Source organism: Engystomops pustulosus, chromosome 6 (genome assembly GCF_040894005.1).
Source record: "Engystomops pustulosus chromosome 6, aEngPut4.maternal, whole genome shotgun sequence".
NCBI lineage: Eukaryota > Metazoa > Chordata > Amphibia > Anura > Leptodactylidae > Engystomops > Engystomops pustulosus.
This window is the reverse complement of record NC_092416.1, coordinates 39,233,821-39,257,144: the sequence shown is the minus strand read 5'-3', so window position 1 is coordinate 39,257,144 and position 23,324 is coordinate 39,233,821. Positions and strand designations below refer to the sequence as shown.

General features: G+C 41.4%; 2 protein-coding genes and 1 long non-coding RNA gene across 3 annotated transcripts; 2 read left to right on the top strand and 1 right to left on the bottom strand.

Annotated features, from left to right (window-relative positions):
• Positions 1-535: 535 nt before the first annotated feature.
• On the top strand, positions 536-4,828 carry LOC140134935 (uncharacterized). Its single transcript, XM_072155779.1, has 4 exons — positions 536-765; positions 883-963; positions 2,323-2,449; positions 3,638-4,828. Exons 2-4 carry the CDS (start codon positions 915-917, stop codon positions 4,563-4,565), a joined length of 1,104 nt encoding a protein of 367 aa, XP_072011880.1. The 5' UTR covers positions 536-765; positions 883-914; the 3' UTR covers positions 4,566-4,828.
• LOC140134936 (uncharacterized) lies at positions 2,818-18,447 on the bottom strand. The gene is made up of 3 exons (XR_011856429.1): positions 18,333-18,447; positions 7,372-7,635; positions 2,818-3,505 (listed from the first exon to the last, which is right to left on the bottom strand). It is a non-coding gene; the product is annotated as an uncharacterized lncRNA (long non-coding RNA).
• On the top strand, positions 17,517-21,648 carry LOC140134934 (uncharacterized). Its single transcript, XM_072155778.1, has 4 exons — positions 17,517-17,639; positions 17,886-17,977; positions 18,353-18,479; positions 20,287-21,648. The coding sequence occupies exons 2-4, from the start codon at positions 17,929-17,931 to the stop codon at positions 21,212-21,214; spliced, it is 1,104 nt and encodes a 367-aa protein (XP_072011879.1). The 5' UTR covers positions 17,517-17,639; positions 17,886-17,928; the 3' UTR covers positions 21,215-21,648.
• The last annotated feature ends 1,676 nt before the right edge of the window (positions 21,649-23,324 follow it).

Here is a 23,324-nt window from a genome sequence, read left to right as displayed (position 1 = left end):
CAGGATGGAAGTACTAGTACTGTGCAGCGCCCGTATATATTGGAATTGAGTAATTGTATTGTGCTGTGTTCCTTATATCCTTATATATATTAGATAACCAATGCACTATGGAAGGACCTCTGATGTCATAAAAGGTCCTGTCTCCTTGTATAAAATGAACTCTTTCAGGTCATCAGATCCAAATTATCAGACCGATCGTCACATAAATTCTTATATAGAAAATGTATCAAAATTTCAGGGATTAACCCACCTTTAGTAACCTCCTATTTTTTGACAAACTACGTGCAAACCAATTTGTGATTCTGTGTAATCTTTTAGGACAAACTGAACGATGTGAAGAGTTTTGTTCTGTGACCGGTTCTTTTGGTAAACAGATGAAGGGACATTATATTTTGGGGAAGGAATCTTGGCTTGGATTACACCCGGCTGTTATTGTGAATGTCCTGTCATGTGAACTGGAATAACCTGGAGCTGGGGGACAAGGGGCTTTTGTAATGATGGCTACTGAGAATTTTATGCACAAAAACAAACAACCGGCCCCTCCATCCGCCATCATGACTGTGACTCAGTGTCCAGGGTTTACTGAGCTAATCTAACTTCCAGCATCACAAGGAAAACAGGGACACGTCAGGAGCTCCACGTTGTAAAACTGATCTAAAGTCCAAACCCAATGCCTGAAGCCTCGGCGCAGCCCTGAGATAGTCAATATAAAGGCCGGCGAGTGGTTTCCACTCATTACCATCATCATCAAAGAACAGAGATCAGGTGAGGAGACAGAGAAAGCGAACAGCTAATGTAGAAGGGAATTGGAGGATGTTATTGGTTGATCCAAACAGAACCAGCTAATTTTTTCTCCTAATGACTTTACTTTTATTTTTACAGATTTATGCAAATTGGTTTTCCAGTGCGTCAACATGTTGGTGAGAATAGCCGTGGTTGCACTGGTACTATTCACAATCTCAGGTCAGTATTGGTCACGAGCATTATTTTTTGTATTATTTCTGTGCCTTGGTGCCATGGTGACATCATGATGCATTTTTTTTCCTGTGCTGTGATGTCACAGTGAACATAATGACTCTACACTTATACTATGATACTGTAGCTTGTATTACTAATACACTCTGTGACATAACATCACTATCCTTCTACTTTGATATCAGATTGATGACCACAATATTATATTATCTCTCTATTGTGATATCACTGTACAAATTATCCCTGCACTGTGACATCACTGTGTGTGTTATCCCTGCACTGGGACATCACTGTGTGTATACAATCAATGTACAGTGACATTATAGCGTCTATTATCCCTCTACTGTGACATCACTGTGTCTATAATCCCTTTACTGTGACATCACTGTGTGTGTTATCTCTGTAGTGTGGAATCACTGTTTGTAGTATTTCTGTACTGCGACATCACTGTGTATGTTATGCCTGTAATGTGACATCACTGTGTGTATTACCCTGTACTGTGACATCACTGTGTGTATTATACCTGTACTGTGACATCACTGTGTGTATTATACCTGTACTGTGACATCACTGTGTGTATTACCCTGTACTGTGACATCACTGTGTGTATTACCCCTGTACTGTGACATCACTGTTTGTAGTATTTTTGTACTGTGACATCACTGTGTGTTATTCATATTCATATTTAAATGCACTGTGACATCACTTTTTTTGGGCAAATTTATCAAGCTGTCTAAAAATAAGAATAATCTTAAATGCCTATGACAAACAATTATAGCTCCCCTTTAAAATATTCATGAGCACTGGTAAAATGAAAACTGAGCTGTAATTGGTTGCCATGGACAACTAAGAACATTCTTATTTTTAGACAGCTTGATGAATCTGTCACTTTGCGTCTTATTCATGTAGTAGTTTTTGGGCCTTACCAGGTTTGCCGTCTCGCTCCTTTGGAAGAAGCCCTAGTAGCTTTGACATTGGGTTGACTTCTTTTGTATCTCTAGGAATAATAAATTGTGTTCCAGACTGGGCCCACTGGAGCAGCCTTAGCCTCAGTTTTTCAGATGCAGTTTTTGATGTCCAAACCTGAAGTGGAGTGAAAAAGGAGGAAGAGTGGCTTTTCTCAATGATGGCTTCTTACCCATTATTATCCACACTTGCTTTTGGCTTCAAAAACTGCATCTGAAAAACTGAATGTGTAAATGCGCTCTTACTCTAGTGCGCCATTCAGACCCCAGATGGAGGGCATTACAGTAAATAACTGTTGTCACTACAATGTTAACACATAAAAAGGTAAACTGAAAGTCACTTTGGAGGCGTCTTTCTGAATTTGATCATTTTCATTTTTAGGATCTCAAGCAGAGGTTAGCACTGACCAGATAAGCGATGCCTTCTGGAATTACTTCACCCAGATGACCAGCAACACCAAGGATCAGGTGGAGCAGATCCAACAGTCTGACATCAGCAAACAGCTAAAGTAAGTGCAATAAATGTCACCCATTTCCCATTACACACTCCCTGGCTAGGACTGGTCAGATAATATACAACTGTTATAGGATATTGAAGATTGGTCATTAATAACTAGTTTAATTTCTACTAATTCATATGCAATTTGCTAGAAAGAAATATTTGATGTATGTTACTGCCAGAAAGTGGTGTGCTAAGTAATTTCTAAGGATTAACTGAATTCAACTTAGGTCCTGTTAAAGGCAGAGGCAGGTCAAGCATGTGTACTGCCACATTATTCAACTATGGGAGTGTCGGACATTGCTGAGCATAGCACTGCTATAAGAGTGCTACAGATAGCTCAGTACTGTGCTCAGCAACTTCTAGCAATCCCTTGGACAGTAAAAAGGGAGGCACTACCCATGATGTTCCACTACCTGATGCTGGATTTATTCGGTAAAACAAGATCCTCATTCTCGTGATCAATGAACCAACCCCCTACCCGCTATTCTTTAGATAGGGGCTAAGAACCAAAAGTTGGTACACCCTTTAAAAAATGGGCAAACACAGCCCAAAATATTTCACTGACTATAATAGGGTCCATTGGGCTTCAGGTTGGGCATCCATCTGTGCACAGGATAATAAAGGCCTACATGAAGGACTCTAAAGCCCCTTTTGTAACCTAAGTGAACATAGTCTAAAGGGGATGTCAAGTGTCATGTCCTTGTTCACAGAACCTCAGGTTCTCTAATAATTTATAAAAGTCACAGAGTTGAGCTCAGAAGAAATTAGACCAAGACAACGTATGGTATAATATCTAAATCTCTGCAAGGCTAGACAGATGTGTGCAAATTTATTCAAGTCACAAAGGATTATACAGAACTTTCATTGGGCTGGACCTGGGCTTGACTAGCCAAAGATAAGAAGTAATGTCCATAGTTCATTGGTTAGTAAATTATAATATGATCATCGCAGGAACAAAGGCTCTGTTTCTTCTTGGAGTGGGTGGTATCGTAAAACAGCCAAGGACACAGTCTTTCACTGCACAGCAGATTGTTATCAATCTTCATCAATAGTCTAGCCTCATCTTAGTTTTCAGCATTTAGCAAGTATATGAAAAATAAAAACATTTTCATTAAACATATAACAATACTTCACAGGGACATCACTAATATCAATGGTGTTGCTGTAGTCACTAAATACTTCTCTCTCTTTCCAGTTCATTAATCGAGAAAAACCTGGAAAATGTGAATCTGTATGCGGGTGAATTACATCAACAACTAATTCCCTTTGCAAAGCAAATACATGAGCAACTAACTCAGGATTCAGAAAAATTGAGGGAGCAAATAAGACAAGAGTTGGAGACCCTGAAGGTCAAGTTGTCTCCATATGCAGATAAAGTTCACCAGCAACTGAGCAGGAATGTAGAGGAACTTCAAGAAAAACTGGCACCATATGCAGAACAGCTAAGAACCCAGCTGGAGAAGAACACCCAGTTAGTAAGCGAGCAGCTCAAGTCTGTAACTAAGGATCTGGAAGCCAAAATCAGAGAAAATACTGACCGTGTCCAGGAATCATTGACCCCATACTCCCAGGAACTCAAGGCTACAATAGACAACAACGTGGAGCAACTGAGAAAACAAATCAAGCCAGTCACTGAAAAAGTGAAGGATAACATTGACCAACAACTCGAGGAGCTATACAAGAGCTTGACGCCTTATGCAGAAGATGTGCAAGAGGAGTTGCGCAACCAAATGAAGACCATGGAATTCCAGATGAGGAAGAATGTCGAACAGATGGAAGCCAAAGTCTTGGAGTTCACCGGGCAGCTGAGAGAGCAACTCTACCCCTACGCCAACGAATTAAGAAGCAAACTGAATGGAGATATGACTAACGTCAAGCAGACACTGGAACCCTACTTCAATGAGATGAACCACAAGATGGACCAGAAAGTGGTAGAGTTTAAAGACACAATGACCCCCTATGTGGATACCCTCAACAAAGCCCTTGTACAAAGAGTGGAAGACATGAAGAAGAAGCTGGGCGAATACACAGTGACTGTACAGGATCAAGTAGATTATTTGGAGAAAGACGTTCGAGACAAGATCCAAGATTTCATCAATAAGGGTGTTGCCAGTGAAAACTAGATATTATTGACACTCAAAATAACACCAACATAGGCTTTAGAAAGGGACTTAACACCACTTAAGACTATTATATTCTGCTTTTATCATCTTTATTTTGTTGAACACATGCCTTCACCAGTGACTAGTTGGCACAGTCCTTCATCAGGACAAAGTCTTTGTTTCGTTGTCCTTCATGACAGTGTTAGATGTTCCCATTCCTGATATTTTAGCTGTATTTTTTATTTTTACTTCTTTTAAATAAAATACAATGGAGCAATGTACAATGTGTTGTAAGTGAATGACTGGAAAGAACATGGTTTCATGATTTTGTGATATAGATGTTCCTAAAATTCTAATGATTGAATTAATAGTCTACATCAATTATGTGAATGCCACCATTGTCCCAACAATCAGTGAGGGCCCCAAGATCCCAGAAGCTCCATTTCTAAATTTGTTCTGATAATAATAATAATTCCTTTATTTATATAGCGCACACAGATTACGCAGCACTGCTCAGAGCTTGTCACATCAGTCCCTGTCCCCAAAGGGGCTCTCAATCTAATCAACATATTGGCATGGTGTCTCCTCATACTCTTTGCATTGGTGATGTGATGAATGGCTTTGTATGGCTCAGCCATTCTCCTTCTCTGTCCTTGTTTCAACCATTTCAATTTCAAAATCATCTGAACAGTTTTTTATCTCATCAGACAACCCCTTTAATCTTGCACCTTTACTAATCAGTGTCATAAATATCCATTACAGTTCCGTAATGACCAGACTAAGAGATAAGTGTAACTCTAACCCTCTAGAATTCTATTGTATTTGTTATCCATGGCTTCGTTCCTTCTAAAATCAACTTTTAAAACTATGCTAATGAGCTTGAGTGGTTCCTGGGGTGTTACCAGAGCCCATCCTTGCTACAGACTCACGGGCTGTTACACAGTGCAGGAGAACTTCAAAGTTCATGTTCAGCAGTGTAATCACATCTGGGATGCGGGAGGGGGAAATGCAGAGAGAGAAGAACGGAATGGTGAGACAAAGAAGCTACAGCATGGAACGGCTCTGGTAACACCCCCACCTCCCTTTGTATAATTTTAAAAGTTTATTTTAGAACATAGGAAGCCATGGATAACAAATATAAGTAGATTACCAAAGTCACGGTGCCTAGATTTATTAGTAAGTGTTTCTGGTTTATCATGATGAATTTTGATGGTAGATTTAAGCACCAACAAAATCAAATGGAGACTCAACCTACATTCTTATAAATCCTCAATTAAATTCTGTTAATTCTACCTTCTCCCACACAAACAAATTTAAAGAACCAAGGATGTCTCTGTGAGGCTAGTGGCATAGTGAGATATCATGGCATCTTGTTCCAATGTGGTGCAGTTGCACCTATATCTCACTATGTCGCTTGGCTCACAAAGGGCTCTTCCATTATTCTGCCTCTTCCTTCCAGAAATCAAGACTGAACGCATTAACTGTGGATTGCTGTTATATTTTATACAATAAATAGCCAATGATTGCAACTTTTTCATAGTACCACAATATGAGAGGAGAAGGAGAAAGGGCCACAATAACAGGGGACCACATTATGAGGGGTGAGATAAAAGGGGGCCACAATATGAGAGGTAAGATAAGAGGTTGCCACTAGAGGAGGGGTGAGATGAGAGAGGCCACAATATGAGGGGGAGATGAGATGCCACAATATAAGAAGGAAATTATGGGCCACAATATGAGGGGGAGATGAGGTGCCAAAATATAAGGGGAGCTGAGTGGGGGGCACAATGTGAGGGGAAAACAATATGAGAGGGAGCTAGCAGATGCACAGATTGCTTTTAATAAGCGGACCCACCTAATGCTGTACCTTAAGTCATTTTGATATGCATTCCAAGTTACTGCTGTGACGCAGATATGTTTAGACCTAAATGCTTGCATCCTGTATATACCAACAAGGGTTTTTTTTAACACAACAAAAGTGTTTCAAAAGAGTTTAAGGCCATTCAATACACTCTCGAAATGAGCTTCAAAAAGCAATTCAAGCGCATCTTGTGAACATGGACTTAGGCTGTGTTCACATATTGGGGCACATTTACTTACCCGGTCCCTGCGCGATACTCGATCCGGACTGTCTGACGAAGATGAAGATCACAAAGATCATGTGCCCGATCATCCTGCATGTGTCGCTTCCCTGCTCAGGTCCGCCGGAGTTCACCTTCTTCTTCCCGGTGCATGTTAGTGCTTTATTAAAGCTTTTGTACTAAATTTTGCTTTGGGCTTTCGGGGCCTATTTTAATACATGATTTAGTACTTTTTCTGTCATATCCATTAGTCTATTTACGACATGTATATTCTCTTAAAGGCAATCTGCCACCATGATCAAGCATTATAAACCAGGGACACTTACTTATAGATGCAGTCACAGTGACTGTGGTAATCTTCTAATCTTTGTAATCCATGGCCCCATTCCTTCTTAAGTCAACTTTTAAAATTATGCTAATGAGACAGAAGTGCTCTGCAGAGCCCCTTTGTGTTGTATCTTCAAAGGCAGTTACACTGTGCAGAAGGAGTTTTTTTTTCAATACAGAGTCAAGTGAAATAATAAAACAATAAATTCCCCCCTTCCTAAATATCTTATATATGTACAGTACAGTATATGTACAGTTTGGACACACCTTCTCATTCAAAAAATGTTCTGCATTTTCATGACTATAAAAATTGTAGATTCACACTGAAGGCGTCAAAACGATGAATTATCACATGAGGAATTATATACTTAACAAAAAAAGTGTGAAACAACTGAAAATATGTCTTATATTGTAGTTACCTTTGCTGTGATTACTGATTTGCACACTCTTGGCTTTTTTGATGAGATACAAGAGGTAGTCACCTGAAAAGGTCTTTCAACAGTCTTGAAAGATTTCCTATTTCCTATTTGCCTTCACTTTGCAGTCCAGCTCACTGCAAACCATCTGGATTGGGTTCAGGTCTGGTGACTGTGGAGGTCAGGTCATCTGGTGTAGCCCCCATCACTCTCCTTCTTGGTCAAATAGCCCCCACACAGCCTGGAGGTGTGTTTGGGGTCATTGCCCTGTTGAAAAATAAATGATAGTCCAACTAAACACTGGATGGAATAGCAGCCGCTGCCAGATGCTGTGGTAACCAGGCTGGTTCACTATAATCCCCAGTAGTGTCACCAGCAAAGCCCCAACCCCCCCCCCCCCCGCACTCACACAATCACCCCTCCTCCTCCATGTTTCATGGTGGGTGAGAAGGTGTGTACAAACTTTTGGTCTGTACTGTATATATTTAGATAGATAGATAGATAGATAGATAGATATGAGATGTATAGATAGATAGATAGATACAGGGCCGCATCTGCCATGAGGCGGGATGAAAATTTCGCCTCAGGCGGCAGATGCGGAGCCCTGAGGCAGGCGGCGAAACAGCTGTAGGTGATTTGGGCACTCGCCCGAATCACCCACAAGCAGTGCGGACCTGCCGCTGCCTCGATTCCTCACAGTAGCGCTGATGGAGGACGCTGGCGGCATGACATCATCAAACGCCGCCTGTGTCCTCCATCAGCGCTACTGTGAGGAATCGAGGCAGCGGCAGGTCCGCACATGAACAGCAGCGCTGCTGGCAGGAGGAGGGGGAAGGCTGGCTCCCGGTGGGCTGATGAAGGAGAAGGGTCAGACGGGAAGCCTGTGCAGAGGCTTCACTGGCTGGTGGAGCAGCAGTCAGATGGAGAGTTATCACTTTGCTGCTGCTCCACCACAGCCGGCAGCCAGAAAGTATCCTCCGCTGAGCTCTCTGCTCCTGCTGTAGAAGCTCCGATGAGCAAGCTCCGCCCACCAGCTCAGAGCTCCTGAACTTCATCAGCAGCTATGTGTGCTGCTGTGTGTAAGCTACAGGTATGTTGCTGGGTGTATGCTGGGTGTATGCTGGGTGTATGCTGGGTGTATGCTGTGCATGTTGCTGTGTGTAAGCTGCAGGTATGCTGCATGTTGCTGTGTGTATGCTGCTGCCTGCTGTGTATGCTGTTTTGTATGTATGCTCTGTATAATGCTGTGTATATGCTGCTGTGTGTATGTTGCATGCATGTTGCTGTGTGTATGATGCTGTGCATGTTGCTGTGTGTATGATGTTGTGCATGTTGCTGTGTGTATGATGCTGTGCATGTTGCTGTGTGTATGATGCTGTGTATGCTGCTGCCTGCTGTGTGTATGATGCTGTGTATGCTGCTGCCTGCTGTGTGTGATGCTGTGTATGCTGCTGCCTGCTGTGTGTGATGCTGTGTATGCTGCTGCCTACTGTATGTGATGCTGCATGTATATGCTGTGTGTATATGATGCTGTGTATGCTGCTTCCTCATGTTTGTGATGCTGTGTATGCTGCTGCCTGCTGTATGTGATGCTGTGTATATGCTGTGTGTATGATGCTGTGTATGCTGCTGTTTGCTGTGTGTGTGTGATGCGGAGTGTATGCTGCGGCCTGCTGTATGTGATGCTGTGTGTATGCTGCATGTATATGCTGTGTGTGTATGATGCTGTGTATGCTGCTGTCTGCTGTGTGTGTGTGATGCGGAGTGTATGCTGCGGCCTGCTGTATGTGATGCTGTGTGTATGCTGCATGTATATGCTGTGTGTGTATGATGCTGTGTATGCTGCATGTATATGCTGTGTGTGTATGATGCTGTGTATGCTGCTGTCTGCTGTGTGTGTATGATGCGGAGTGTATGCTGCGGCCTGCTGTATATGATGCTGCATGTATATGCTGTGTGTATGATGCTGTATCTGATGCTGTGTATGCTGCTGCCTGCTGTGTGTGATGCTGTGTATGCTGCTGCCTGCTGTGTGTGATGCTGTGTATGCTGCTGCCTGCTGTATGTGATGCTGTGTGTGTGTGATGCGGAGTGTATGCTGTGGCCTGCTGTATGTGATGCTGTGTGTATGCTGCATGTATATGCTGTGTGTGTATGATGCTGTGTATGCTGCTGTCTGCTGTGTGTGTATGATGCGGAGTGTATGCTGCGGCCTGCTGTATATGATGCTGCATGTATATGCTGTGTGTATGATGCTGTATCTGATGCTGTGTATGCTGCATGTATATGCTGTGTGTGTATGATGCTGTGTATGCTGCTGTCTGCTGTGTGTGTATGACGCGGAGTGTATGCTGCGGCCTGCTGTATATGATGCTGCATGTATATGCTGTGTGTATGATGCTGTATCTGATGCTGTGTATGATGCTGCCTGCTGTGTGTATGCTGCATGTATATTCAGTGTGTGTATGATGCGGTGTGTATGCTGCTGCCTGCAGTATGTGATGCTGTGTATGGTCCTCCTGCTTACTTATTTTTGACCCCCTCAGTTACTCTTTTGACCCCTCCATCTACCACCTGCTGATGTACCAGCAAGATCCTCTGAAGAAAAATGGGTAAGTCATGATTCAATATAGGAGTAGTGGTTTATTTCATATATATGGCTGATGTATGTATAGATTAAAAATGTGTATTAATGTGGAATGTTAATGTAGTAAGTTGTATGTACATATATATATGTACAGATAGAATGTTTCGCGTATTTATGTACTTTTAGTGTAAATACTATTTAATTTCTATTACAAGAGACCGGGTTCTGGTTACCGATCACATGCGTTTCCATAGAAACGTATACGTGATCGGGCCAAGACCCACCTCTGTACACTAGTGCTATGTTAGTAAACACAGCGCTAGTGTTAAGTTGCGTATGTACATTCAGTGGGCGGTATATAGAAGGAGATCAGGGCTAGGATTTTTTTTTTTTTTAAAGGGGGGGAGGGGGCAGCATTTCAGTTTTCGCCTCAGGCAGCAAAAAAGCTAGAATCGGCCCTGGATAGATAGATAGATAGATAGATAGATAGATATAGATACATAGATAGATATGAGAGATAGGATATACACAGATAGATAGATAGATAGATAGATAGATAGATAGATAGATATAGATATATATACATAAATAAAACATGCATACACAGGGTCAGGACTCAACAGTGTTTTTGCTCTATTGCTATGTTTTACTTAAGGGTGCGGTCACATGTTGCGATTGTGTTTTAATTGCATTTTGAAATGCATTTCAACAGCTGAGGAGAGGTGATTTGCCTAATTACATTACTGTCAACATTTGTGCTTACAAAACGCAATCTAAACATATAGTTAACGTTATTGTGTTTGCGTGTCAACGCAAACGTTAACAGTAATGTAATTACAGTATTTTTCGGACTATAAGGCGCACCGGAGTATAAGGCGCACCATCAATAAATGCCTTCTAAAACGTCTAGGTTCATATTTAAGGTGCACGGATTCTAAGGCGCACCTGATTGTAAGGATGAATGACCAGCAGGTGGCAGACCTGTGCACAGCTCAAGGCAGCTGTTGTCTGTAAGTACTGTTCATATATAAGGCGCACCTGATTATAAGGATGAATGACCAGCAGGTGGCAGACCTGTGCACAGCTCAAGGCAGCTGTTGTCTGTCAGTACGGTTCATATATAAGGCGCACTGGACTATAAGGCGCACCTTTGATTTTTGAGAAAAAGGATTTTTTGTGCGCCTTATAGTCCTCAAAACACGGTAGGCAAATCACCTCTCCTCAACTATTGAAATGCATTTCAAAAGCAATTAAAACACAAACAAAACGCATTGTGTGACCTCATCCTTAATGATCCATTATATGTCCAGTGTGGTGTTGGGGGGGGGGGGGATGATTTGGGGACACCTTGCAGTCATTAGAGACTTTTTGGCATGAAAAAAGATGCAAACTAGTAGACTGTGTATTTTTCTACTCCACTTGTGGGCCCTGCCGAATTCTTACTCCATTGAGCCGACCATAAACTCCTCTATATAATAAGTCATCACATAGAGTGAAATGTGTGTCTCTTTATACAACATCTAAATCTTGGTCAAACTCTGAAAAAGAAAAGAATGTTGGCTCTGCAGAAGTCCAGTCATTGTTCAGACCTCAACTTAAGTGAAATGCTTAAGAGAGCGTAAACAGATGCCTACACATCTCAATGAACCGAAACAACACTGCATAGAAGTGTGGCCAAAAGTCTGACGGAACAATGTGAGAGGACGATACTGAGTCATACAGAAACTGTTATTGCCACAAAGGTTCAAGGCCTTCTAAGGTCCCGTTTAAAGCTAGAATATTGCAAGGTGGGAAGACCTTCTGCATCTCATGACTATGCAGAAATTGAGAAAGGTTTATGAGTTTGTGAGCAGTTTGGGTAAATACAGAACCTCCCATTTTTTGGAGCGCCATTGGTAATTTTATTTTTACAGTTTTGGCTCAATCTTGGGGCTTGTAATGAAAGGAAATTGGTTCTGTATAGCATTAAATAAGTGAAAAGATAAAGATATAGACTTTATTATAAAGATATAGTCAAGACTTGACAATAAAGATATAGTCAAGAAAGTCAGGTAATCTCAGTGAATACAAAAATCTTTCATGGAATATTCAGCATAAAAATTTCTGCCATCCTAATGCAGCAAAGTATTAGGATAAAATACCCTTCAGTAGTGTAACTATGGAGTTAGTTAGTCGCAGTGGTCGTCTCTGCAATTTGGCCCATAAAGCAGCGCGGTCTACAAGCACTGTAAAACACACTGTACAATAACAGTAAATAGTAGGATCAATCAGACCACCTAGGGTTAAAGTACCCGAGGGGGGTCTAAAGAAAGTGAAGAAAAAAGATATAAAAAAGGTAAAAAAATAAATTAAAAATCTAGAACTGATATAAAACAAACAAAAATGAAAGGTAACACTGCGTCCAAAAAGTCATGATCTATCAATATATATAAAAACGGTTATTTCCGTAACGGAAAATACAGCCCAAATGTCCAAAATTTCACTCATAAAAATTTGACTAAAAAGTGATCAAAATGTCATACAGTACATAAAATGGCAGCAATGATAACGTTATCTTGTCTCTCAAAAAATGAGATCATAAACAGAACGGTATGCTGTATCACAAAAAAAGTTATTAGTGTCAGAACTTGGCGGAACAAAGAGTTATTTTTGTACACAAGGATTAATTTTTTAAAAAACATATTAATACCTTTATAAATTTGGTATTCCTGTGATCTTACCAACCCAATGAATAAAGGGGAGGTGTCATTTTGATCAAAAAGTGATAGGTGTAAATACAGAGCCCAGAAGAAAATGTCACAAATGGGGGTTTTCGCCAATTTCACCAGATTTGGAATTTTATTTCAGCTTCCCAGTACACGGCATAGAATATTAAACAAATCTACAATTTGTTATATGGAAAAAAACACTGATACAGCTCAATACATGATGTATTTTTGAAGGAGGGGAGCAAAAATACAAAAATTCAAAAAGGGCCAAGTTGTTAAAGGGTGAAGACTCGGCTTCTAAGCCTGCATCAGTTGGTCATTTGGGTTACTGGTACTAATTGAAATGTGGAAACATTGGGGCACATTTACTTACCCAGTCACCGAAAGTGCATTGTCCCACTCGAATGCACTCGAATGCCGTGATTCACTAAGATTTTGCTCCCGATATCCTGCATGTGTCGCTTCACCACTCAGGTCCGACAGAGTTCACCATCATTTTAGTGATGCATGTTAGGGCTTGGGCTTGCAACACAATTTGGAAGTTAAATCTCGTGCTCAGTCCGAATCAGTCGGATCGTCCAACAGCACACCCCCTAAATTGTGTCACATGGAAGCCAGCGCAGCTGTGCCAAAAAAAGGTTTGCGTGCGACACAATCGCAACGCACCCACTACTTAAATACCTGTGAAAGACGTCTTAACATTGAAGAAAGGGCACAGTCTGAAAAAAGTGTGTTGCAAAGCGGCGCAAAGCCCTTAGTAAATGTCCCCATTGTGTAGGTGGTCCCAAGCTTTAGCCCTGGGGTCTGTGAGAATTTGGATATGGAATGAAGCACATGGCACTCAATAACAGTCAGAGAGTTTGATGCTCCTTAGCACGGATGGGCTATAACCGCTGAGGACACATCTAAGGAGCATTGCTATCTAAAGGAAAAAGAGAAAAGCACTAAAAATGGGACCCACTTCAAAACCATTGCCTGGTCAGATATATATTGGTTCCTGTTGGGCGATACTGGGTGAGCATAGTATTGGGGGGAATTTATTAAGACTAACAGCAGTCTTCTTTAAATTCCTCTGTTGGCAGTCTGGTGCCCAGATCCACTAAGAGGCTCCGACTTCTTAATAAATATGGGCACAATCTCTGCTAGATCCAACCTGTAGACCAGGTCTGAACTGGCAGAGATTTTTGGCAGAGCGGGCCTGCCGCTCACCTCCCTGCCTGCCCTCCACCTGCCCTGCTCCCCACTCTCTGCCCCGACGCGCCCAAAGGTAAGAGATACCAGAAAACTGGTGAATAGGGGGAGATTCATGTGATTTCTCTGGCAGGACACTCGTAGAGGAGGCATAATGAATCTCCCGCATGACTCGAGTAGCAGGTCATCCACCAATTAGGAGGTTTACCCCTATCCACACCAATATCATGATCACTGGGGGTCCGAGTGGTAGGCCCCAGAACCAAATTTTTATCTGCTGCCCTATAGATATTGAATTGGGGCCATCCATTTTAATCTGGGTTGCTCTACTTTCCAACACTAATTTTATAAAATGGGAAAATTAGATAAAAAGATAGATTTAAAGGAAGTGTAGATGCCCTCAAATCACCCAACAAGGAAAACTAATGTTGTGTAGGGCACATTACACACTGGATTTTGTCTACAATGCTGATAATTGGAGCCCTGCACAATGCTGGTTTCCTTACTGGGAGCATATGAGCCAGTAGTCTTCATTGAAGTAACAGGAAAACATCCATCATATAATAGACACCAACTGAGCCCCATTAATAATGGAGCCCCGTATTCTGATGTGCACCTATCCCAAAAATAAGACATGAAGACAATCTTGAAAATACTGGTGTGCTTCAGGGATAGGCGCAATATAAACTCAGTATAATATCTCACTTTTCCCGATGACTTGTAGTGCGGAGGAAGGTGGAGTACAGCAGATAAAGCCTGGTACAGGTAAAAGTACAGATGCTTTGTACACCAGCAGGTTAAAGAGCGACTCGCGTCACATTATCAATTCTGCAGTAACCTTCCTCAGATAAGTGGTGAGAGGACATTATTTCATTTAGATCATTTTGTTATGATTGATCTTCAATCCCATCATTACTTCACATTGTAAGCAACGTGGCATCAAGAAGAGTTGGACAAGGGAAGGTAGTCTCCTTATGTACACTTAACCTATATCGGAATAAAAGTGGATAAAAGAAATCAGGGCAGTGGTGGAGTTTCACAGAAATACGACTGGCATAACCCGATAAAACACATGTGATTACTCTATTGTGTCTGTAGCCGGGGTAGTAGTCAGAGATCACGCTACATTAGGCACAGAGTCTGGACATGCCCCCTTTTCTGTGGCTCACACACATTTTAAAACGTCCTCACACTTCAATCCCCCCCCCCCCCCATTGTGCCTTCCTTCTCTATCTCATTGTTGCCCCCTTCTTTGCTCCCATCTTCTTGTGACGCTTTTCTCTGCTCAACCCTCAATATGACCCATGGGCTCCGCCGCTCCTACTCCTCCCATTGTGCCCCCCTTCTCGGCCCCCACTCTTATTATGGCCCCACACTCTGCTCACCCTCCTCTCTCATTGTGGTCCCCTTCTCTGCTTTTCTTATTGTTGCCCCCTTCTCTCCTGCACATAGTATGATCCCCCTCTCTTCTCCCTCTTATTGTGGCCCCCTTTTCTGTTCCACTTCTTAGTGTTGCCCCCTTCTCTCCTGCAGATAGCATGATCCCCCTTTCTTCTCCCCCTCTTATTGTGGCCCCTTCTCTGCTCCCCTTCTTATTGTTGCCCCCTTCTCTTCTGAACATAGTTTTATCCCCCTCTCTTCCCCCCCTCTTATTGTGGCCCCCTTCTCTGCTTCCTTTCTTATTGTTGCCCCCTTCTCTCCTAAACATAGTATTGGCCCACTCTCTTCCCCCCTCTTATTGTGGTCCCATTCTTTGCTACCCTTTTTATTGTTTTTTAAGGGTCTCTCAACAATTATGTGATCATGGGTTGTCCATTGGTTTTTGAAATTAGCTAATTCCTTTGGATTGGTGGTCAGCGATATCCCATAAGCCGCATGGATTAGCAGTTTGAAGCAAACATTTGAATGGGAACTATTCTGCAGTAAAGGTAAAAAGTACAAGCCGTGTTATTAAGCTCTCTAAGCATTTTATAACATTTATTTTTACAAACATGTAACATATATATCAAAGCTGTTCTCCTGGGTCAGTTATCTATTCTGAGTTCTGGTGTTGGAAGCCACGGAGAATAGCTGATCAGTATAAGCGCCTGCATAGGAGACAACTTGCTCATTAGTGGGGGTCCCCACGGTGGGAACCCAGGAATCACACGAATGGGATCTATTGCACCCCTAAATAAATGACACCCCACTGTCCACTAATTGAAGTAGCTAAGGATGAATACAGCCACATGGGAATGTGTGACCGGTTCTCTGATATTGATGTGGCTGGAAATCCCCTTTACTGAACCATCCTATGGATATGTTTTCAACATTTGTATCCCATAGAATCCATAGAGACAAGTGTTCTCTTCCATCAAAGGAAAAGTGAAACATTTATCAAACATTACATAACATAAGAAAGAGGAATCAGGGCAGGACAATTATCCAGGTATTTTTGTAGGGCGAATAAGGAAAAAAACTGAACCATAAACTTTCCGTTCTGGTAATTTAAATTTTTTATCATTAAGAAATGCTGTTTCTCATATTCAAAGGTGTAAAAATAAAATATACACAGTATTGTGGCATACAAGCTTTGAATTAATCACAATTCCTTGCAAAATGCAGAAATTGGGATTAATCTCCCCCTTATACCGTCTCCAATGCAAGTGGGCATGGAGCTGTGTGAAGAGGATGAGCCGGACAGTAGGGTGGACCGGCAAGGGGGGTCCTGCCCCACATCTGCACACAAGCTACAACCTGCGCCTGTTCAGGTGAAGGGGTTAGCACAATTCTATGACAGGCAGGCAGGATATATACGAAACAAGATTCACCACTTTATGATAAATCTTTTCTAATGTCCTCTCCATTTAGCCTTGGATCCAGCGGTAGTTCTATTTTTTTTGTCCTGGGTCTCTGTGACCTTATGTCATCAGGTGAGCACTTTGGCCATACAGTGGCTAAGACCTCAAACAGTTCTTCATTGGGAGAAACATCAATGTGTATGCCCCAGGTTGGTTGAGGCAGACCACTTCTCCATGGTCCAGTTCTCACGCACATGTAGAAGCTTCAAATGGTGGACCCATGTATGAGACCAATCTGTGCCTTTGAAGCCCCCTACACAGCAACCATCCTTTGACCTCAGTTATTGACTGCTTTATACTGGGAACTCTACAATACCAGCCATTTTGAAAAAGCTTAGACCACGTCTTCTATTTGCTGCAATTACATCATGCCCTGTTATTGCTTGTACTTATCTCTAAGCTGCATATTCAGTGCAAGTTCTTTAAGATATACATCTATAATATACCGACCAAACATTTCTACCACTATTTTGCAAAGTAATCTTTTAGATCTATCGAAACAGCTATCTGACAAAATTCATGAGAACAAAGGACATGAAGAACACAATGGCACCAACTACAACCCAACAAACCTGAAATAATACTTTTGACTCACAGTAACCCTGGATTATGGTTGGACCAAATAGTGACCTTCAATAACATGAAACCCACAGATGACAACCTTTTGTGGTGGTATGTTCTGATCATTTCACTTAGAACAGCACTTAGAGATTAAGACTTCATGATCAGCACTCTTGAATTTCATCATGATTGTGACTCAGATCATTACTCACTGAGCTTCTCATACTTCCAGGATCCCTTTAAAAACAAACACGTCATGAGCTCCACATTTGATCTAAAGTCCATAAAGCTGCCTTGGAGCAAAGCCAAAGTAAGGATGCTCTAATATAAAAGGGCAGACAGTGGCTTACACTTCATCCTCAGATCCGAACACCAAGGGATCAGGTAAGGACCTATCTTATCCTTTCTTCTAAAAGAAGCGGATGGGCAGTGTAGGAGCTATGTAATCATAGTCATCAGAAGATCACAGAGATAGAGTATATATTGGTGACACTTCAGATGTTGGGAAAATACTATTCCCTTCTAAGCCCCAGCAGTTTGACTTCACTGCTGAATGACCTAAAAACACCTTCTTCTACAAGTGTCTACTCACCAGTATATTCCTTAAACATAATTAATTTGTTGATACAGATTTTCACCGTTGGGACAAGGTTGACCGATCCAGAGAATCAACATGTTGGTGAAAGTCGTAGCTCTGGCACTAGTTGTGTGCGCCATCACAGGTCAGTAAATATCAAAACGAATAGTATCTGATCTTGTATTCTCTTAAAGATATGTTAGATGCCATCAGATACTTAATCTATGCTTAGGATCTTGTAGGGTCTGGATTCTAAACTTCAAATCAGGAATCCCAAAGACAACAAATATACATTATACAAAATCATTTCCTACAAAACAATATTTCAATGTTATTACCTCTTCCTGCAGTATAAAATTATCCAAGCTAAAATGACTACACTTACAGGTGGTTTTTGTCGATGTCCCATAACAAATCCAAGTGAGCACATCTGTACATTTCTTGTTGTTAACTACCCTAAAGAAGAAACATTAGGAAATTAATCTAATACAAAAACTTACCTTATCTTCATACGTCTTAGGATCTCAAGCGGAGATCAGCACTGACCAGATAAGCGATGCTTTCTGGAATTACTTCACCCAACTCACCAGCAACACCAAGGAGAAGGTGGAGCAGATCCAACAGTCTGACATCAGCAAACAGCTAAAGTAAGCGTCCAAATATCTGTGAATAGTACTTACTATAGATTGAAAATCTCTGAAGATGATTGATCAAGATGTTTTATTGCACTTTTGGGGTTGTAAGAAATCAAAGATGGCGATATAGATATTTAATGGTTTGCTTCCTACCTATTTGCATTTGTAGGGCACAGAGGGGTCTAGCTACTTAGTACTCTCTTTGTAAGCCACAAACAATGCTACTCAGTACTTGGTTTTTGTCTGCAGACGACATGGTGTTGGCTGAGCTTTAACCAAGTCTTTTTCACTCTTCCAATGGAGATCATAAACCCCAAGTTTATTGTGTTTATGTATTTGTACGTCATTACATATTAACTTGTTATTACTTTTTAAAGGGGTTGGCCACTTTCCCTTTTTTGTAAAGTGTGTGTAAGTGTGGGGGGGGGGCAGAATATTGGGTAATTTACCAATATACATCTAATAAAAATTCTTCTCCGCTTTCTTGATAATTAGATTGAATCCTCCTGTCTTTTACTCGCTCTGCCAGAACCTTATGATAGTATTTGTGAATACAAGATCACGGTCCTGGCAGGGCAATTGCTTATGGACAGTTAGAGATCACATGACCCTCCATCTGCGGCCATTTTATGGTCAGGAATGTCCGGGTGATGAGGTAAAAGACTGGAGGCTTCACTTTACATATCAAGAAAGCAGAGCAGAACTATTAATAGATGTATATTGGTAAATTAACTAATATCCTGTCGTCCCCTCCAACTTACGAACACATTACAAAATACACAAGGTAAGGCGGCCAACCCCTTTAAGTTGTTTTTTTTTCATTTATTTCATTCTATGTAGACAGCTAATAACATTACTATATTCCCTTTAAGTTTAAACATTTTTTTGACTCTATAAAATTATAAAATTTCCATGAATCTGTTTTTCTTCTGTTTGCATAGATTTCTGTTTTCATATTTTTTACTTTCCATTTTTTTAATATTTCTTAATTTATAAAATATTTGTATTTCTATTATACATTTCTTTCCACTTTAGACAGCCCATGATTTGTTAGAATGTCCCTCTTTAAAATCACCTTATGCTGTTTAGCTTTTGCTATTTTGTTGTTGGGATCTCTAACAAATTGCAAGAAAGTTAAGTTACCGTGTATATACTCGAGTATAACCCAACCCAAGTATAAGCCGAGGCCCCTAATTTTACCACAAAAACCTGGGAAAACATATTGGGGCAGATTTAACAAGCAGTCTGAAAGTCAGAATATTTCCAATTGCCCATGGCAACCAATCACAGCTCCCCTTTAAAATATTCATGAACACTGGTGAAATGAAAGCTGAGCTGTGATTGGTTGCCATGGGCAACTGGAAATATTCTGACTTTCAGACTGCTTGTTAAATCTGCCCCATTGACTCAAGTATAAACCGAGGGTGGGAAATGCATTGGTCACAGCCTCCCCATTATATAGCCTGCCGGACTTGCCCATAGTATATAGCCAGCACCTGCCCCCCAGTATATAGCCTGCCAGCCCATATCCCCCAGTATATAGCCAGCCCTCTGCCTCAGTATATAGCTAGCCCCCTGCCCCAGTATATAGCCAGCCCCCTGCCACAGTATATTGCCAGCAGTGGGGGAAGCCGGAAAGGTGAGTTTTAATATATTTTCTTTTACTCGAGTATAAGCCAAGTTTGGGGTTTCAACACGTTTTTTTGTGCTGGAAAACTAGGCTTATACTCGAGTATGTATGGATTTTGTCAAAAATGTTCACACTACTTTTGATTATTTTTTTTTAAAGGTAATAAAACTATGTTTTTAATTTCCACAGTGTTCTAATTGATGACAACCTGAAGAACATTCAACTTTATGCAGGAGAACTTGAGAAACAACTTATTCCCTTTGTCAAGCAGATGCATGACCAGCTAACCCAAGACCCAGAGAAACTGAAGGCACAAATAACTGAGGAGCTTGAGAAGTTAAAGGTCAAACTGTCCCCCTATACAGATGAAGTACAAAAGCAGTTGAATAAGAATGCAGAGGAGCTTAGAGTAAAACTTGCTCCCTATGCTGAGGAGCTGAAAACCCAGTTGGACAAAAACACTGCAATGGTCACTGAGCAACTCAAGTCTGTAACTAAGGACCTGGAAGCCAAGATCAGAGAAAATACAGACCTTGTGCAGGCCTCATTGACCCCATACTCCCAGGAACTCAAGGCTAAGATAGATGACAATGTGGAACAACTGAGAAAACAACTCATTCCCATCACCGAGAAAGTTAAAGATAATGTTGATCAACAAATGCAAGAGCTTTACAAAAGCTTGACACCATATGCAGAAGATGTCCAGGAAGAACTGCGTAACCAGATCAAGAACATGGACTTTCAGATGAAGTCGAACGTTAAGCAGATGGAAAGCAAAGTCTTGGAGTTCACTGAGCAATTGAAAGAGCAGCTGCAACCCTACGCCAACGAGCTCCGAACCAAACTGGAAGGAGATATGACCAACGCCAAGCAGACACTGGAGCCATACCTTACTCAGATGAACCAGGAGATGGACAAGAAGATTGCTGAGTTCAAAGAAACAATGACTCCCTATGGCGAAGCCCTCAACAAGGCCCTTGTTCAGAGAGTTGAAGATATGAAGAAGAAGTTGGGAGAATACACTGTTAGTGTACAGGATCAAGCAGAGTACCTACAGAAAGATGTCAGTGACAAGATCCAAGAATTCATCAACAAGGGCGTTGCCATCGAAAACTAAATGCTTCTCATTCATGAAAGATAATGTAATTTGCTATGATACCGTTCAATATTACATACTAGAGGTACTAGGATAATATTAATGGTGTTATCCCACTTCTGTATTTCACAGGCTTACACTATCTTCACATAGTCTTTAAATAAGTTTACACTTTGAAGGTCCATCCAGACCTCAGCATCTACTTGTCTATTGTTTACAGCCGTGTCAATGGTGTAGGTCCTAACATATTTGACCTTTGTAGTGTCCATAGTAAGTGTTTCCTATCAGTCACAGCTGGTAAAGTACAGGTATTCTGCCTAGAAGTATCAAGAACGCAATTTGTGCCACCATATGTATGTATCTGCACATTTTAGATGTCATCTTTCCATCATTTAAAAACCATATATGTGACTGTTCTATCTTCTCTCAGTTCAATAAAATTCAATTCAGCAATATATGTTTTGTCCTGGTTTATCTATGTTGTTCAGATATGTGGGGGTTTTAATATTTCGCTTTCAATGCTCCTTTTAGTGTGTACAACATTTTAACTGCATAAATCTGTGGTACATTATGAAGGAGGTTACTCATCAACTTTCTGAGGTAAAACTGTTCTAGTATCCCATGGAAACCAATCAGAGATCAACTTTCATTTTGTAAACAGTTGTGGGAAAATGAAAGCTGAGCTCTGATTGGTTGCTATGGGCAACTAGAACAGTTCTGCTCTCAGACACTTCTGAAAAATCTCCCCCATTGTGTGTACAATGTGTTTATACATTTCCCCCTTTGAAGGTGCTATATCTGATTTTAAGACCCCTTTCACATGACTGTATATGATGGCTGTGTGCTAGCTGTACGAATGGCAGCTAGCGCGCGACCACCATGGAAGTGCATTGTGCACGTGACGTGCCCTACCCACAGTAGGGTGAGTAGACATGTGTCACCAGTGGCGTAACTTGAAGCTGATGGGCCCCAGTGCAAAGTCTGTCCCAGGCCCCCGACTATAATGTATGGATTTTAGTACTAGTCTACTCATATGGGAAAGTGACACCTAACGGGCCCCCTAAGCCTCTTGGGCCTGGTTGCGACCGCACCCTCTGCACCCCCTCAAGTTACGCCCCTGTGTGTCACCGCACTGTGCCATCGCTATAAAAAAGATATAGCATGTTCTATTTTTTGTCTGAATTATGCAACGCTGCACTGCTCCCTATGGAAAGGGGAGGGGTGAGGACCACTCACCCATCTCCTTCTCCAGCCGGCCGTATGCTATGACCAGGTCCCATACGTTCATGTGAAAGGGTTATTTTACCTAAGCTGGTGGTAGGGATGCTCTTACTCCTCCTTATTCATTATCTTTATACTTCCATTAAAGGAAAATCTACCATCAAAATCAGGCATGTAAACCAGGAGCACTTACTCATAGATCCAAGAACAGTGACTGTGGGAATCTTCTTATATTTACTAGCCATTGCCTCCTTCCTTCTAAAATCAACTTTTAAAATTATGCTAACAAGCCAGAAAGACTATGAGAGCCTCTCTATGCTGCAGCTGCACAGGTTGTTACATAATGAAGCAGCACTTCCCCCTCCCGCTGTGTGCTCACTGCTGCTGAGATTACACGAATTGCAGGGGGAAGGATGAGACTTAGATGTGCTGCTACAGTGTAACAGCTTGTGAAGTCAGAGCACAGAGGGTTTCTGTAACACATTCATAGCCCTTCTGACTCATTAGCATAGATAAGATTAGCAGAAAAATAAGATGAATACCTCAGTCACGGTGCCCGGATCTATGAGTAAGTGTCCCTGGTTTATCATGATGGATTTTGATGGTAAATCAAGTTACTAAATGATATAGCTACTAAAATCTATCTACCCATTCCAAAGATATGGCCCAAAAAAGTATATGCAAATTAGCATTAGCAAATTAGATTTTCCAAACTGAAAATATTACATATACTTTATATATCAAATGGCAAACAGATAAACAATAAAATTGAAACCTATTTCATCAATGGGGCAGATTTACTTACCCGTCCCTGCGCGATCCTCGAGGTGCGATCCCCGATGAGAATGCACAGCTGCCGCGATTCACTACCAGCGTGTGCCCGACATCCTGCATCAGGTCCACCGCAGTT

Coding starts and splice junctions, on each gene's coding strand:
- LOC140134935 (XM_072155779.1), top strand. CDS start 915: ATGTTGGTGAGAATAGCCGTGGTTGCACTGGTACTATTCACAATCTCA. Junction 964..2,322: donor GGTACTATTCACAATCTCAG/GTCAGTATTGGT, acceptor TTTCATTTTTAG/GATCTCAAGCAGAGGTTAGC. Junction 2,450..3,637: donor GACATCAGCAAACAGCTAAA/GTAAGTGCAATA, acceptor CTCTCTTTCCAG/TTCATTAATCGAGAAAAACC.
- LOC140134934 (XM_072155778.1), top strand. CDS start 17,929: ATGTTGGTGAAAGTCGTAGCTCTGGCACTAGTTGTGTGCGCCATCACA. Junction 17,978..18,352: donor AGTTGTGTGCGCCATCACAG/GTCAGTAAATAT, acceptor CATACGTCTTAG/GATCTCAAGCGGAGATCAGC. Junction 18,480..20,286: donor GACATCAGCAAACAGCTAAA/GTAAGCGTCCAA, acceptor TAATTTCCACAG/TGTTCTAATTGATGACAACC.